General features: G+C 40.6%; 1 protein-coding gene across 1 annotated transcript; it reads right to left on the bottom strand.

Moving 5' to 3' along the window:
- Positions 1-540: 540 nt before the first annotated feature.
- pde6c (phosphodiesterase 6C, cGMP-specific, cone, alpha prime) lies at positions 541-17,970 on the bottom strand. The gene is made up of 22 exons (XM_058620886.1): positions 17,324-17,970; positions 15,242-15,394; positions 13,794-13,883; positions 12,766-12,906; positions 12,606-12,680; positions 12,405-12,469; positions 11,328-11,394; positions 10,493-10,540; positions 9,957-10,106; positions 9,126-9,269; positions 8,753-8,818; positions 8,394-8,549; positions 7,388-7,495; positions 6,617-6,726; positions 6,434-6,521; positions 5,901-6,001; positions 5,706-5,813; positions 5,528-5,591; positions 5,232-5,306; positions 5,053-5,136; positions 3,267-3,420; positions 541-3,182 (listed from the first exon to the last, which is right to left on the bottom strand). The coding sequence occupies exons 1-22, from the start codon at positions 17,789-17,791 to the stop codon at positions 3,148-3,150; spliced, it is 2,550 nt and encodes an 849-aa protein (XP_058476869.1). The 5' UTR covers positions 17,792-17,970; the 3' UTR covers positions 541-3,147.
- Between the last annotated feature and the right edge of the window lie 492 nt (positions 17,971-18,462).

Genomic DNA, 18,462 nt, shown 5'->3' with positions numbered 1-18,462 from the left:
ATTAAACTGCATTTCATTTGTCCATATTCATAGAAACTGGCTTCTCTGGACCTACTAATGATAGTAAATCTATATATATGTTAAATTACTGCCAGAAAATGTAGTTGTCTCTTTGAAACTGGCCATATATGTGTATAATAGACGTTACAGAAATGTCAAATGAAAATAGTTTCAGACATTATATAATGCAATTTGCAAGTTTTGATTTAATTTGTTAAAACAATGACATAACAGTCTTCCATCTCACGTTTGGTGCGTGCAGAATGTGGACACGGGGCGTCGGACGGTGCCAGACAACACTATATCGGTGCAGGGATCAGAACCAATCCACTTATCCTCTTTCCCTGGAGGCTCATCCAGCTTTTCAAGCTTCCGAGATCCCTGCACGATATATGACTATATAGCAAGAGAGCACTTCAGCAGCTCAGCCTGAGGTGTCTTGGGTTCAATCTGCCCCAGGTTTACCTTCATATGGTGTGAATGACTGTTGCCTGTGTGTGTTATGTACTCTATAACATTATCCGACACTTTTATCTCGACTTACGCTCCATAAATTCCTTTATTTGCTTTTACAAGTTACATCTCATAACACATACATGCATACATACATACAGCAGAGGCCATTGCATACATCACATGATAGACTTCTATAGTCTGAGTGACAGCTGCAGGGCCGGCCCAAGCCTTTATGGGGACTTACGCTGAATTTGATTTGGGGGGGCCGCCCTCCCAACAACCAGTTTAATGACTTTGGTTTTTTTGAAACTTAGAACAAATAACTTAAGTTCAATGCTACTTAGATATCTAAATATAAATATATATATTTATTTAATACCTTAAAATGTTTGGGGTATCAGTTTGCTTATGCCTTGGGCCGGCCCTGCAAAGCACCATGTAAAAAGAAAATGGTTAACAAACTTGCTCGTCAACCACTTTCTTTTTCACCGTATATAGTGCTTTATTTTGCATACAAAGCAAGGGGCGATTTATTTTCCATCGCTCAACTCAAAACTAGGTGGATCCATCCATCTTAAAGTTGTGCAAGGTAAATGTTAAGCAGTTGATGTTCTCTCTCTGTCTGTCGACAGCTTTAGCTCCTGCAGCTGCCCCTGCTTCACCTCAAACAGCCAAAAAAGGTAGATTCCAGGCCCCAAAGCCATTCTGAGAGGATTAAGTGCCTTTGATTGATGGCCCCCTTGATTAGCGGAGATGACATTGTGTAACAGGAAGAGGAGAGCCAAAGCCCGCCTCTGACCCATCGCTAAAACTGTGTCAGAGAGGTTGAGGATGAGATTGCTGGGACTGGATCAGAGTTCAGTTCAGTTTTCTACGCGGAAATCTTTTCAAGGGGGATTCACACTGCGTGAACATCAAACGATGATTCATCTCACTGTTGCATAAAGAGGCAGCGTAGCTTAAACGATCAAACACTTGGTGATGCGATGGCTTCCTCTCCTTGAGTACAAGTCGCCTGCACGTTGGTATGATAAGGCTTTGGTAGCCTGCTCTACCTCCTCTGTTAGGAGGGTATTTAAAGTCTAAAGCTGTGTGGATCTCTTGTCAGCGCTGGCTGACAAAATAAATCCTATCAGATCTTCTTACTTCAGAGGTTCTTCAACTCTTCCCTGTTTGACAGCAACTAAGTGCGCTCGTCCAAGAAGCAAAAGGTTACAAATCGATTTAAAGCTTCAGTTATTACGCAATGTACATTTTACGACTGCTATGTCATCAACTATATACATTTGAAATCATTTGTTAATTCATGACTGCATTGTTGCACTTTTCTTATATTTTCCCAGGTAGTTGAACATAAAATAAGTAACACCGCTTGTAGTTGTTCATCAAAGCCGGCAATAAAGTTGCACAAGTTCAAAATCTGCTCTCGATGCCTGAATGTGATTTTTTATTTTTTTTACAGAACGCCAATTCTTTCCGCTATGAAGACAAGTACAAAATTCTCACACAATCAAAAAAATAAATTATGTATATGTATATATAGAAAGATTGCATATTAACATGAATAGTTCCTCCTATGACGGACCAGGGTGCCTTTGAGGTAAGAACATGTTAGCCCTTGTTTGGTGGAGTGTTAGCAAACCATTACCCTCTTTTTAGTGTTCAAGAAATGAATTTCAAATTATTATATTCTACTTAAAACAAAAAAAAAAAAAACAGAATACCAACTCCTTTTCTCTTTTCACTAAGTATAAAGTTCTGTGGTTAGTTCCACACCTCCCACAGCAGTAGCTAACTCTTGTTGTACAACCTATAGTAGGTACTGCCGTACAGTGTGCCAGTGGGAACCATCATTTGAGAGCTACTGTATTGCTTTGGCATGGATTTACCCCACATGCATGTACACGCAACATCCTATTTGGGAACATTCGATAACAGCTTTTCAAGGTTTTTCAACGTCAACGAGGAAAACGTGGCTGCCGGAGGGAAGACGAGGAAAAACAGCAACTTGTCTGAACCAAACCCCATCGAGAAAACCGGCATTTTTGAGCTTGAAGGGACACAGCAGCTGCTGTTCTCCTGCTGCCTCATTTGGTAAGTTTGTACCACTTAATTTAATCCAGACACTGGATTTCATACACAGAAGTCACAAAATAATAAAACATCTCCTGTGTGCCGTCATGTATAATTGCTAATTTTCTCTCTGGGCTTTGGTGCAAGAGGTTTGCAGAGTGACACAAACTTCAGTTTTCGGTCAGAAAATGTCGTCGTAACAGCAAAATGAAGTGACATCCCACTGGCAGCCATGTTTTCAGACTCAGGGAGGAACTCTACAGTATGTATTTAAGTCTAGAACAAAAGAGAGGAAAGAAGGTCCCAGCATTACTTCTTGGTGATTTTGACTCTCCTATAATTAAACCTTGCCTAATTCAGACTGGACTGCAGACCCAAACCTGACTAGGTGAGACTCCAGACTGAAATGGACCAGACCAGGTATCTTTGACCAGACTGGACTGTACCAGAGCAGACAGCACTTAACCACAGAGAACTAACACTGATGTTAATCAGACTAGACTGAGCTAGTCTAGCAAAGATCCAACTAGATAAACATCAGACCAGAATTTTAGGCTAGTGTAGCCTAGATGAGTCCTAACCAGACTGCATCAGTCCAGATCAAGCACTGCAAAGAATTTAGGAGATGGTGCAGGTCTTGGACTTTCCTCCGTCTGTCGGATAAACAATGCATGAATACGACATCACTCTCAACACTGGGTGACTATTAACATTTATTTCCATGTAGTGATTCTAACCTGGTTTGCTGGCTCCGTCCTCCACTTTCTTCTTCTCATCCTCGATGGCCTTCATCTTTGCGTCGTACACCTGAGCCAGCTCGTTCCAGTGTGCCCTGTTGTTGTTCAGACCGTCAAACATGGGCTGGATCTCCTTGTGGAACCTGGAGAACTCCTGGCAAATGTGAAGCAGATTTAGGTGCGCGTTTTTTTTACAGAAATTTACAGGCATGTGCGACACATGTTGACAGTTTTATGCGCGCAGTACTGATGTGTGTGTGTGTTCATGTCCACCATGCTGACATTCCTGCTGGGGCCGAGTCGAGTTCAACAGGTTCATCCCTACACATCATGTTATCTGAGACAACAACACCTCTATAAATCTTATAATGAGGCACTTTGGGAATGCCTGTGTCTTGTGTTTGACCCAGGCCTTCCTGTGTGGAGGTTGCATGTTCTGCCTGTGTCTTTTCTCTTTTTTCTGTACCACTGCCTCCTCCCACAGTCCAGGCACATGCAGATTGTCAAGTGGAGACTCAGACATGGTAGTAACTTCCATGCCCAGAGAAATCAGATCAAAAGCTAACAGCACAACACAATTACAACTAATACATCGCATTGAAATTCATTATGAAGTCTCTTTCACACTAAAATCAACGGAAAAAAGAGAGATATACTGGGCCAAAACCATTCAGGGCTAACAGCTATACTTATGGCCAGAGGATGAAAGGTTGATTCGCATAATTTGCATTGCTGCCAACAAAAAAAGCAGTTTCGCGCCACAGTTGATTGGAGCTGAAGCCAATAAAAACCTGCAAGCATTGCAGTCATTTGACCCAGGAGTGAACGCCAATAAAACACATTCCCACTGGTCAAAAACCCATTTAGACCTGGTATTTTGATCAACGGAATGGGAATATAAATGTATAAGGCCCTTATAAATACATAACGGCACTAACCCTAACCCAAGAGCCTTGAGAAGTAAAAAAAAACATGCTTTGGGTTCATTGCCTAAACAGACCAATTCCCATTCACTGAGAGCTGAATACTTGTGATTGGATCAGTGAGTGAATGGGGCAAGCACTGCCTGCTGCATGCACATGTACAGGGCACTCTCCTGCTGTGTTCATCATCTTAAAACAGCTTAAATTAAACTAGGCTCTGTGATAGGCTCGTGACCTGTCCAGATTGTACTTAATGCCAGTCGAGATTGGCTCCAGCTCTCACAACCCACACAGGATGGGCAGTACAGATACAGTGTAATGTGTACGCCCATATGGACAATTCTGCATGGTTTAATCTACAACTCTCTGACTTTCTGTCTCAACAAACCCTTATAGCAGACTCACCTGATCTGTCTCCATTGTAAAACCAGAGTTTAAATGAAGTGTTAGTGTCTTGAAACAATAAGTCTCACTTTAAACTAATGCCTCGGAGGAAGCTTAATGACTCAATGTTGTGGCTTTTTGTGTGGAGCTCTTGCCTCTTGAAAGTATTGAAATTGATTACATGGACCTGAATCCAAACACCTCGCGGGCAGAATCCGTTTTACGCGGTGCTTTTCTCCCTGTTGCCGAAAATTAGAATCCAATCGCAGTTGGGTGAAATTGCTACGCCCCTGGTGAGACTGCAGGTGTGCTTAAATTACAGCAGTTAGCGATGAACGGCTGCACCTCAGAAACAGAATTGCTAAATCCATGTCTCTTCTCTTATTCCCACCATCGAGCGCCCTCTTTATGTCATCGCCCACCTCGTCATGACAAAAACCTATCCTCACACATAGTATATGAAAAATAGTTGCAAATACCTTGTACACAAACGAGCACACAAAGTCAATGAAACCGCACTGCATCTTGGGTAGCTGCTCGGCACAGTTTCTGTCCATCATGGGCTGAGGAAAACGAGAGGAGGAGAAGTTTTTCAAGTGAAAAAAAACAACAACAGTGTTTTTCCACACAACACTAAGAGAAATGGTGTAATTCTTACAATGGGCTGTTGGTCCAAAACACTTCTCTCCAAATCGCCCTGCTCCCAGAATTCAGCAGCGACCATCAGAGCCACCTGAAGGCGGTCAGACAGACAGATGGACAAATAAAAATAAGACAGAGAATTGGTTTTGTAAGTGAAAAAAACAACAACTTATTCTCAAAGAATATAGTTTCATCTTTAATCGTCAATCTTCCCTTACTTATTGGGATGTATATTTAGCATTTACAGGTCTTTGTTTGCTTGTTCTGCTACAACAACTGTATTTATCTATACAGTTACGCCCGCTCACCCACCTTGCTCTGCACCTCCCAGGGTTTGGTGATGGCTGACAAGTCACAGCCGGTCATCATCATGGCCCTGGAGGTGTAAGACATTCAGACGGTGAGGAGGGAAGAGAAAATGCCCCCCGATGATCTGCAAGCACCCGCTGTTTCAAAAGGTATTTTAAAAACAAAACAGCCGTGTACATACATGACGATCTCCTTCCTGGTGGGGTTGTTGGAAATATAGGCGATGGCCTCCTTTTCATCTGGCATCGGCTCTGTAGCGTTCACAATGTTTTGGAACATGGTCCTCTTTCTGCACGAGGACACACAGATGTCAGTCAGAAGAAATACATGTATAACCCACCGAGCCAGTTTTTTTTTTTTTTAAAGAAAAACCTACTTGAAGTAAAGGGCCAGATCAGTGGCGATGATGCAGACGTCAAACAAGTGCTGCACGTTCTCAAACTGACGCTTCTGGAGGTTGCAGAAGATGTTCAGACTCTGCGGGAGACAAAGAGAACACGTCAAAATGTTTACCATGTCACACTACACATATAATTGTATAGTTGTGGGATCCCTGTGCAGTTCAGCATGTCCATATGAGCCCCATAAGGGCTTTATTCAAGCAGGTTGGTGCCCCCCCCCTCCTGTGTTTGCCCACATGAGCTTCCCATGTGGGAACTGCAAAATTTGCCCACACAAGCCCTCTTATCACACACTTAGGACCGATATTGTCAGCCCAAATATAGCTGGGGAAAAATATATAATTGCAATTTCTCTGACAGATATTACAATTGCAGTGTGACTTATGATACAGTTTTTATGTGAAGCTGCAATTTAGTCACTCACTGTTTAACAAGAAACTCATTTAAATCAATCAAAAATGGGAAATTATATAAATTGTGAACTCGGCATAAGCGAACTGTGTCGTACCTCCTCGCCCATGAGGGTCTTGCTGTACTCCAAGTGGTGCCTCTCCATGATGGAAGAGCCGTGGAGTTTGGCAAGAGGATGTGCACTTCTACAGAGGGAAAAGAGAGAAGCACGTGTCATGTCGGCTCACATATTTTGTTGAACACGCACGTGCAGAATAATTATTATTTTTTGTTGACTTGCTTGGTCTGGTAGAGGTTGTTGGTTCCTCTGTGGTCAATATCATGGCAGAAAGCAGCAGCCACCATGGCAAAGGCATCTAGATCAGAGTAGTACTTCCTCAGCTTCCCTGTCTGTAGGAGGAAAGAGACAAATAATGGATGATTCTTTGATGATTCCTTTAAAATCAACCCAGAAAAAAGACAGATACAGGGCATTGTAAATACTCATTTATAGGCGTGGTTCCTGAGGCCCAACCTCTTTATCTCACTGTTAGACAGCCTTTTCTGCAGTTTGTAAACATCTCTCACTCCTGCACAAGTCCTTTCAGAAAATGAACATTTTAAACTTGTAGGGGAACAGGAGCTGCTGGTCTGCTGCTGCTTTGTTTACTGCATTTGTGTCACTGAGATAAAGCAAAAATTATGTTTTTCAAACACCATAAAAATAACACATTTGAACTTACTGAGCAGGTGATCACCAACACATGTGTGCAGAGGTGTAAAATTGCTGATTTTCAAATTCAAAGTGACACAAACATCGGTTCCCAGTTAAATAAATATATTTTTATGATAGATTTAAGCAGGTGAACTTATTTTTAAATGACTAAAATTAGTTTTTCCTCTTATCCCCACTGGCAGCCACTTGAATTTGTGCCCATGTCGGTGGTTTACTTTCATGTCATAAGACACAGTAGCGATTATAGGTTAATAGGGTTGCTCTCTCAGTGAAATATAAGAGGCTACTGAGCATTTGTCAGTTCGTTCAGGCTCACAGCAGGTGTGAAGGTGTTACCTGGAGCAGGCAGAACATGGTGTGGCCAACGTTGAAGCCGTGCCTCCAGTTGTGGTAGGTGATGGCACGGTAACCCTTCCTCACTGTGTACATCCACCTCGTCAGTGTCTGCCAGGGAGAGAGAAGACAAGGTTGGGAAGAAGACAAGAAAATGATGTTATTTTTCAGACTTTCAGGTGAGCTGTGAACCCACTGTGAACAATTAAGTACCCTTTAGTCCACGGAAACCTACTCTTGCCCTCACGGCTGCGCCGCAGGGTTTCATGCAAATTAGCAGCTGCAGCAGGATAAGATTTGTGAGGCTAATTGTAGATTTTGCATTCTATATCTGCATGGCAGTTTGCTTTTAACCTCCCAAAATAATGAAAAGACAATACTCTAATACTACTTGAGTATTATACTAATGTATATATCTTAGAATACCCACATTTCATACAAGAAGTAAATCATTTTCACATGGATTATACGCTTATATAATAAAGCTTGTAATTTCAAGGGGTTTCATAGATACATGGGTAGTCACTTAATAGTCCCTTAGTGACACTATCGTCAGAATTTGTTCACCACTTTATCTCACCATTAGACATTCTTTTCTAGCTGGAAACGGACGTTTGTATCACTGCTCACTCTCCATCACCAAAGTCCATAAGGAAATCCAGTGCTGCGTCCATTCAAATGTTCAAATGTGTTATTTTGTGACCTTGGGGTTTGAAATCCTCCGTTCAGATTTACCCAAGTGACAGAAACCTAATAAGGCAGCGGTGATCTAAAACTGTTCAAATTCTCTATGAGATTTGGTGCTGGAGTGTAAGCGATTTAGAAACTGCATTTTCCAGTCTTAGATGGCTGTGTAACAGTGAGATAAAGCAGCAGGCATGATGTTGTTGAGATACTGTGGACTAATGCTGGCACGGAGTTTAATAGGTGATGGTTCTTGGTGAGAACACCGTACAGTTCCACCACACTTCATAAAAAAAAAAACTACGTCTTTAATAGCAAAACTCACCTCTGGGGGAACTTTAAACTTTTCAACGACTCCAAGCTCAAAGAACATGCGAATGCCAGCTTTGATGAGGCCAAACTCTGAAACGGGGAAGTCACTGAAGGAGAACTTGTACAGATCCTCTCCGTTGACGTCGTTAGCCGGTGGACAAGTTCCTCTCTGCATTAACACCACACACAAATCCACTATGAACACTTCAATACTCCAGATGACTACGCCATTACACAGTTTGTTAAGTGGATTAGATATTCTATTTCACAGTAGAATATATTAAAATATATTCCCAACATTGATATATTTGGTGCTTAAAAAAATAATTAATGGTGTGTTTTTCTTGCGTCTGTAAGTGAAACAAAACGTACCAACAGCTTGTACATATCTTTCGGGTCGCAGTCTTCGGGCTCTGCATCAAACTTTTCTTTGGTGTTCTGGTCATAAAAAGAAAGAGCTCGTTTGAAATGTCATTTTACACAGTTTACAGTTGAATTCTTCCATTTCCAGACACTATAGACAAGGTTTACAACCAGTAACCTAGTAAACTATCAGGTCACTATGTTAAATGTTTGCTCTCAAGTGGATCATTTCAGAGCTTCTATGAGCCGTTCCTGAATGCACCACCGCTCAAAAAGCTGCTTGCGCTCCATTAACCTTTTAAGACACGTGTGACTCCAGCATGAGTGTCCCTATTTGAGTAAATGTTGAGAGAAAAAGGAGGACGGGCAGCTGGATACTGACCAAAATGGACTGCAGCTCATCTTGTGTGCACCTGGTTTGGTACATGAGCATCTCTTGGGCGATGTCTTTCCTGTACTCCATGCGGTTCAGCCTGTCGTAGGTGTCGCAGTTTAACACGGACCAGCCCAGGAACTGTGTCAGGGCCTGGAATGAAGAGAGGAAATGACACAGTCTCAAACAGATTGAATATTTTCATACAGACGTTTTCGGGGCGGGACTTTTAACAACCCTAGCAAGTTTGGTTCAGATTGGACCAGGATTCGCGAAGTTGTGACAGTTTGTTCTTTTGTCGCAAAAATCCGACTTTGCACAGTTGCCATGGCAACACCGTTAAGCGATGTGCCATCATATTCAGCACGCACCATCGACCACATGTTCTGAGTGTTTTCACCAATTTTGAGTTTGATACGATAATCTCTGTAAAAGTTATTCTCGAGTTTATTCCCTTGGTTACCTCGATTTATTGAGAATGATAGTTATTCCATCATGGTTTAATGACAGTTAAAGCTGCGGTCAGTGGTTGGAATCTGGGTTAAATCGGTCCATATTTTGACAGCTATTACTGATTCGAAAGAGATGTAAAGGAACATTTTATCCAATCAGGAGCCAGAACTCCTAAATAAAGAGGTGGTGAATAAATGCCCCACCCCCTCAAAATGGGGAGATGGAGGAGGAGGGAGGGGCATGAAGCAACCATATAACTAACAATTGCATAAATTATCCAGGTCCAGGCATATATAGCACGCAACATGATGTCCATAATGGCTCGTATCGTCCAATTATGACTGGTAATAAAATATAACAGGGATGGAGAGACTGCGCGGCGCTGACCTCTGTAATCTGTTCGTCGTGTTCGTCAAACGGTCGGCCGTCTTTCCTGTTGAAGAACGTGGCGATGCCCACGATTTCTTCCTTCTTGTTGACAATCGGCAGCGACAAGACGTTCTTGATGACGAAACCCGTATCATCCACAGCCTCTTTCTAAGTACAAATGAAATAGTATAATATTTACAAAAAAAATAAAAAGGCATATAATGTATATTTTGCAACATAGTATAGGTCATTCATACTTTATGTAGAATCCATATTGTACATACAGAGGTGTATATAATTGGTATAATAACAATATTTCCATGTTAAGATACTATATAACATGATCTTACTGTATTAAATCCTTATTTACACACTTTTACCATTGTTATTACTGAGCTGGAAATTGCAAGATCATCTTCCCAAAATATTACCAACCTATGACAAAATTACGTTACGTCACTGTACTGTAATGTTAATTGTTACCATGGTTATTGGTTTTAATGTCACAGCTGATTGTGTGTGTGTGCTGACTGTGTATGGATGTCTGTCCTCACCTGGAAAGTGAAGAAGTCGTCCGCAGCCACATTCATCATGTTGCAAATCTGCAGTCACATGAAAAACAATTCAGTTTTTGCTCTTGTGATATTTGTGACTGTTTCTTACCAGTGTGAATAAACGTGTTTGTGTCTTATGACATGTTCAGGATAACCCTCACCCAGGATTTACTAAGAAGAGTTATACATCTGTGACCGCATGTTGCCCGATGACACGACACAAATGTATCATACGGCATTAACTAGTATGGTAACATATGGTAAAGAAGTCCTACATCGAGTATTGTTTGACTTTTAACCGTAGAAGTGTTGTGTCACAAAAAAAATTCCACGTTTACTAAAATATTGCTAACAATGGCTAATAATGGCTAGCCTGAGATAAGACACGTCCATGGTTTTTCTGACTTTGGGGGTGACGTCGCTCCCAGTTCCAAGTTCTGATATAAATGGAACAGTTGACATGGAGAATAATTTTATCTTCTGTCAGCTTTAAGAATTGTATATTTTTTAAGCTAATGGATGGTAGAAAGACTCTAGAATTTCTCCCAAAATGCTAACAATTAGCCACAAGCTAAACCATCTCATGCTAACAAACTTAAAGCAGGCATATAACCCCGCTAACGTAGCTAGTGCTTGTACTGGGACAAAGACAGTCGTCCTATAACTGGCTTGACTGTGCATGGAAACAAACGGTGTGTTTCACTTCATTTTTATGTGACTGCTTTCGCCGTCGATGTGTCCCTCTGTGAAAAATCCACTCCTCATTATTGTCACTCCTTTGTAATTCTGGTGACTGTGGTAATGAACTGCAGTGCAGCAGCTGTGAGGAACTTACAAATCCATTCTCTGCGACGTAGGAGGGCAGTCCACTGACTAGAGCCCAGTGATCTGCAGGTGGACCGCTGAAAGACAGAAACAGCTGGCATGAGCCGATGAATCCCTGACAAGAGTGTTAAAACAGCGCTGACAATTAGACTTAGACTAAATACCTCCATTTAGAAAGATCTAACAGCTGGATTTAAAGTTCTGTTTACCTGACTAAGAAAGATAATTAAAGGGAACAAACTTTTTATTGTCAATTTACCAGGAGCAGGTCTACAGGGGGCGCTGAGTCAGCCAGCCTCATAAGGAATAATACAATTGTTAGTTTCTTAAAGAAGTGGTGTTGACAGTGCTAAGCACACCCCCTGCACACAAGCCTGAGACACAGAGGCTTACTCTCTGCCAGCGGTCTAATAGCAAGATAAAGCATGTTTATCTTGCCCTTACACAGCCTTTTCTGACTGGATATTAATGTTTGTGAACCACTCACTCTCCTGCACCAAAGTCCACGAAGAAAATCATCATTTTTAGCCTAATGGTACATAGGAGCTGCTGGTCTACTGTTGCCTCATTTGGTATGTTTGTGGTACTAAGGTGAATCAGAACAAAGGATTTCAAACTCGGAAGTCACAAAATGACACTTGAACTAACAGATGGAAGCGACAGGGGTTCAGCGACTGTTCTGTGTCGTGGTGTAAAATTGTGGATTTTATCTATGTGCTTTGGTGCAGGAAGTGAATCGTTTACAAAGTGACACAAACCTCATTTTACAGTCATTAAAAGGCTGTATAATGGTGAGGTAAAGTACCAGATGTAAATGTAGATGTAGGTAGGTGCAGGTGAGCCATTTCTTAAGTAGCTAAAATCAGTTTTTCACCAAGTCTCATGCTGGTTCTCAGTGCAGGTGTGCACAGTGCTGCCATGCAACCTCATACAACCACATTTGAAAAAACTAACAAACAAAAAAAACATTATCTATCAGTTAGATCTGCTATAACTGTATATTAAATAATAGTTTCCATCACTGTCTTGAGACAATGACTGACTGAAACAGTACTTCTTAGTATGAAACACATATTCTGCTGCTTACGGTATGACTTTGATTTCTTCTTTTCCTTCCAGCAGGTAGTCAATGATCTTGTAAAAGTTGACTTCCTGTGTGAAAAAGAGAACGACTAATGGTCTTCCAACTTTACTAGACAGTAGAAAAGTTAAGGAGATTATTAAAAAAAACCAAAAACAAAAACAAACGCCACATGTGACATAAATGAGGAGGAACTGAATCAGTTACCCTGCCATCTGGTGTTTTAGGACCTTTATAGGGTTCAACGTCTCCCAATTTCACCGGCCATTCATCATAGAATTCCTGCAGGTAAAAGAAAGCAGAACAGACAGTTAAGGCTTGGAGTTATTAATATCTGCAAGCCATGAAAGTATCGTGCATGACCAACCTTTTCTTTGGTCATATCCAACAGGCCCACTGAGTATCGTTCACATAGTAGATATGTCCTGACAGTGTAGAGAGCTTTGTGGAACTGTCTCTCAATGTCTGTCAACTCCTCAAATACTTTACTGGCCGACCAGAGCAGCACCTGTGTGAGAAAACAAGCAGGACTGGATGGAGTTAAAGGTGCAGGGTGTAACATTTAAACTGAATATAAACTTGATTTGGCTTTTGTAGCCTTAGAATAAGCCTTTTATATCAGTAAAACATCTAAACATTTAAGTTTTTTCTGACATATATTGCAATTTGTGATTTAAAAAAAGTTTCAATGTGTACAAATAAGTGAGAATTAGTGACATCTAGGTCTTTACCTTATGTAGATACACTATATATGGCTAATTATATGGCTACAAAAAATGAATGATTTTCATTTTAAAGTAATTACACTCTCATTCTTAACATTCTTATGGGTAGTATATTACATCTCTGTCAATAAACCCTCCTAAATATCACACCCTGGAGCTTTAACCTGGGTTCAAGTTGAATATTTACTGTGCCATAGATTTTTAAACAACACAGGGCATAAAAAACATAAAAATATTAACTATTATACTCTCTTGCAAGGATTAGAACCTAAAGGATCAAATTTGAGCCTTTGCGATTTGTTTATAATTACAAAAGTTATACTGTTAACACTAGATAAGTATATTCAGAATATGAGAGACAGCCATTCATTGAGAACACATTCTAAAGTGATTCCTGAGCAATTAAGACATTTAAAACTGTGTTGACACAATTAAGTCTTACAATATTTAACCACACAATGAGCTGCTGAGAATTAAATGTGACATGTCTGTCGCGTTGTTTACACGGTGATGTTTGCATATAGTCTATGTCTGTGTTTGTAATGAAAGATAAACATTTGCATAACACCCTCAGTGACCCCTGCGGAGTGGCGTACTTTTCTGACTTAAAGGGCAGTGGGAGCATTTAGTTATCAAACAGCAGCAGTTGCAGCAGTTGAGTTCAGTTTACCTGACTCCTCCTGGACTCCACATTGAACATGTAGGCCGTGTAATGTTGCAGGGCAATGACTTGAGCAAAGTTCATGTACTTGTGGAAAAGCTGGAGACAAAAATCAGATTACAGATTAGAGGGTTTTTAATCCACAGCAGGTTTTAAACTTTAGCACATGTGAAGAACAGGGACAGAATTCCTTAAGAAAATAAGGAGTTCTGATTCATTGATTTATTGATACGGGTACGGATTTATTGATGTTGATATTTGACAGATGAGTAAACAGTGACTTCAGCAGAATTGATGTTGTGAATCAAAGGTCTTCCACAGTGTCACCATGTCTACAGAATACACTGAGTTTGACCATAGGTTTAAAAAAATATACATTTAATGTATCATCAGAGGCTGAGAAATTGACTGTGATTGTGTGAATATACAGACATGCATTGCAGAGTTTAGAGCCTTTTCCCTGTGAATAATTTCCACCTGTTATGTCGTTTAGATTCTGTAAAACCAGTCATTAATTTTTCATCCAGTTAATTTTTTCTTAAATTGTTCCACATGGTTTGTGCTTTAAAGGGATAGTTCAGGGTTGTTTTTTGAAGTGTGGTTGTATGAGGTACAGACACATAGCCAGCACTTACTCTGCTGTATGCAACCCAAAAAATATACAACTGTTTACGACCGTGATATCTACAGAATATGTTTGAACAAGTTTTCAAACACCAAAGAGACAAAACAAGACATGTGAACTGACTGATAAAGGAGGCAGCGGATCAACAATGTCTGTGCACTGTGGTGTTAAATCGTCAATTTTCTCTATGGATTTTGGTGCGAGAGTAAGTGGGTAACACAAAGTTTACTTTACAGTTGGGATAAAAAGCTGACTAACACTGAGATAGAGTAGAGAAGAACATAATATTCTTAACATGTAATATTATCATGCAAGCCTTTGTTGAGTCGCTAAAATCAGTATCAGCAGTATACTTCATATAACCATATTGCAAAGAAACCTGAACTATCCCTTTAAGCTTCTGAATAACAGGAGAAAATGGTGGGTGTTCTTCAAATACAGAGATAACATATTCCTAATTAAATCACTGCACCTTTTTTCCAACCTCCATGCTCCAAAACGAGCAGATCAAGTCAGCGAGGCCTGACTCCCACTGACATCATTTGGGTGCATTGCACTCTACTGGTGAGGTGTAATTACAGCAATTATCTTTTTTTTTACCAGCTGCTGTCACGGCTGGTGATAAAGCCGCTTATTTGTATTGTATTGTTTTCACATTGAGGTGAAACTCTCTCACTCAAGCTCTCTCTGAGTGTGTGTGTGTGTGTTATCTTGGCTAAATCCAGTCCTGCAGAGCTGCCAAGTCGACTTGATGTGTGAAAGCCTGTGGGTACAACAACACTGCAGGTAACAAAGTCACACCGATGAAAAGTGTTAATGTGTGTGAGCTTACAGCCTCATCCTCTGGAGAGAAGTGATCAGCCCCGATTTTGTTCATCACCGTGGCGACTCCGAGGCATTCTTTCTCAGCCAGCAGGGGGAAAGTGAGCATGCATTTGGTCTTATATCCCGTCTGCTTGTCCACAAAGTCACAGAACTTTGAATTCTGCACGGAGACAAAGAAAACCATGAGTTTTTTTAATAAACATGGACACAAAACGATGATAGGGAACGGCAACACAACCACACCGTTTTAATTTATTTCTATTCCAGGATCCATGGTTTATTTGACCATGCTCATAAAATGAAGGAACCACATTTCTGACATAACACTTACTTTTTCACACAGAACACAGCGCAATTTAATTTTTGCAATACATTTTGAAGTCAAGCTTTACTCCAGTGTTGTTGACTATGTCATAAATACAAGGAACAATGGAGCATCACCACATGAGATACCGGCAAAATATTTGCTAATACGCTCTAATGCAGGAATGAGATCTTTTTGCTGAACTGCTGAGCCCTCGAATCTCATCCTATAAGGGCAAAGTTTTAATTGGCACGGAACATAAAACAATTAAACTGTTAAAATAGCTAAAAGGATTGTGAAAAGGATGAAGCCTTATTTTTCAGCCTTTAATATTATTTTATTCTGGATTCATACAACACAACTGACTGTGATAACTAAGCACTCCAACAGGGAAGGAAGGTGGTGACCAATGAGAATCTGAACTCCTATTGTTCCTATAGGTTCCTATTGGATGATACCAGCTGTCAATCACAAACTCCCCAAATCAAGTAAATCAAGTGAGAATTTACTAATTTTCCTTTTGACTTCCATTCATAAGGAGTTCCTTTTGCCCCCTAGTGGCTGTAAAACATATTGCTACTTCCAGGTCGGCTTTGCATGGAAACTGAGACTATATTTCCTTTTTTATATGCAAATACATCATAGAAAATATGATACAGTATTTCATGTATTTCCCCAGCATGTCTTTTTTTTTCTTTCTGCTGATTTAGGTTTTGTTTATCACTTCTTTCATCACAGGCACTCTGATATGTGTAGACATACATTTGATTAAAACAGAGCGTGTCATCACTTTAGGGCAAAAACAATAAAGCAAAAAAATCAAATTGTCATAATTATGTTATTTTGATCTAATATTATTTTCTCTACTCAAGCTTCAGTTCAGTATTTATTGTGTTATAGATTTAAAACATAAAGACATGAAATTAAATAATTTTTATTGCTGTTTCAAATAGCTTTGAAAGAGATCAATTGTTCAAGACTAAATCTTTATTTTCTGATTTTTACAAGCAAATGTAAAAACGGAATTATGGTGAATATTTCATAATTGTCCCAGTAATATTCAATATGGATAGATTTGTAATTTTTACAACCTTTATTTGCCATATATAGCCCCACCCTATTCTGCCCCACATTTTGATATAGATATATGTATAGCATGTTGTCCAGGGGACACAGATTTGTGCAGTCAACAAAATTAAAGGTGATTAAAAGCAAGTTCTTGCCTTTAAATGCCCACTTAGCCTGTGGAGGTAATTTTCACTCATGATGTTGCAGGGATTATTCCAGTCACGCACATGCAACATTGAGCAGTGCTACAGGGCGCGAGCCCCTTAGGTAAAGCGATTAACTTGGAAAATCACCGAGTAGTTTCCAGAGCACATTAGAGTTTATGTATTATGAATAATCTTGAATTTTACTAATATTATTCCTGTACTGTTGTTTTTGTTGTTTTAATTATGTAAAATTACACATTTTGAAGCCCACTTATACGAATAATGTTAAGTTGTTAATTGTGTCCTCGGAGTCACGCACACACAACTTTCTTGCGCTTTTGGCCACAAAAGCCTGCAAAATATGGGAACAATATATTAACCAATTGAAAGGTGGCTCAAATTTATTTGGTTATATTTATTTATTTTCCTGTGTTATTGTGTAAGCTTCTGACATAACAATCAAAAGGACTTTTTTCATCTTACATATATGTCACCAGAGTCACGCGCACACAACTTTCTTGAAGAGCGTACTGACTTATAGACTGCACGCCTTCAAATGGCCACTTCTCACCTTGGTGACGTCGGGAACATTTTGGGGCTTTTTGCAGTGCGCGGTGTAGCCGACAATGCCCATGTCCAGAGGGAACACGATCTCAGCCTGCGGGTGGACCAGATTCGCCTCGTATTTGGTCGTCGTGGTCACGTCGAAGAGGGACGTGGCCAGCTCAGGTATTCCGTTTCTGGAGCGGCTCATGAAGAAACTGACCTTGTCCGCTTGGATGATGAGCGCGATCCTCTGCAGCGCTTTGTGCAGGGACTTCTCCATGTCCCCGGGCTTCTGCAGCTCCTGCACCAGGTCGAAGATGATGGCGGCTTCTTGCACCGAGTTAACATCCTTGAAAGACGCGGCGTCCTTGACGTCGACAGGTGCGGAGAAGGCTGTGGCCAGGGCCTCTGCGCGCAGCTTCTTGTCAAAGTACTCTTTGGCAAACTGCGGGTTGCTCTCCAGGAATTTCTCCACGCTGTCTTTGTCTGCCATGATCAAACCTGTGTAATTTTGTTTTTTATTCCCTTTTTTTGTCACAAAAGCATCACCAACAGGGGGGAAGTGTGAGTGTGCAGAGGGGAGAGCGAGAGAGAGAGAGGTGCATTCTCCTCCACGGTCCCCAAGGGAGACACTAATACATCCCTTGTCCCGGCGCGCAGACGGACAGAACAGGAGTGAGGCTTAGAGGCTGAAAGGATCAAGGTGGCCGCTAATTAATGTGACGTCACGACATTAAAACCCCTGCTTTAAGCGCCCTTAACCCGCAAATCCCAGCGGCTGATCATTTTATATCAGGCTCTCCTCAGCAAAGAGGGAGGACACAGGTGAGAGTGAAACTGTTGTCGAGTCAAATGCCAGCTGGGATGCGTGGCCTATACAACTCATGCCCTTCACTATAGAACATATGATTGTATCCCTTAGGTTTTGATGCAATAATATTGATAATTACAATTTCATTTTCCTCCTTAAACCAATTGGCTGATAGACTGAACCACAAGTCATATTTCCAAACTCAATGACCTTTATCTAAATTGAATGGGACAGCGGAGCAAAACAAAATCATCAAATGCAGTGATTAAAATGAAGGTGAAATTATTCTTATTTGTAATTTATTTATTTTTTTTGAATTTTTATTAGTGATAGTACCTGGTAATTTTTGTGGT

Source organism: Solea solea, chromosome 21 (genome assembly GCF_958295425.1).
Source record: "Solea solea chromosome 21, fSolSol10.1, whole genome shotgun sequence".
Lineage (NCBI taxonomy): Eukaryota > Metazoa > Chordata > Actinopteri > Pleuronectiformes > Soleidae > Solea > Solea solea.
The sequence above is the reverse complement of the archived record's forward strand: the minus strand, read 5'-3'. Positions and strand labels throughout refer to the sequence as shown.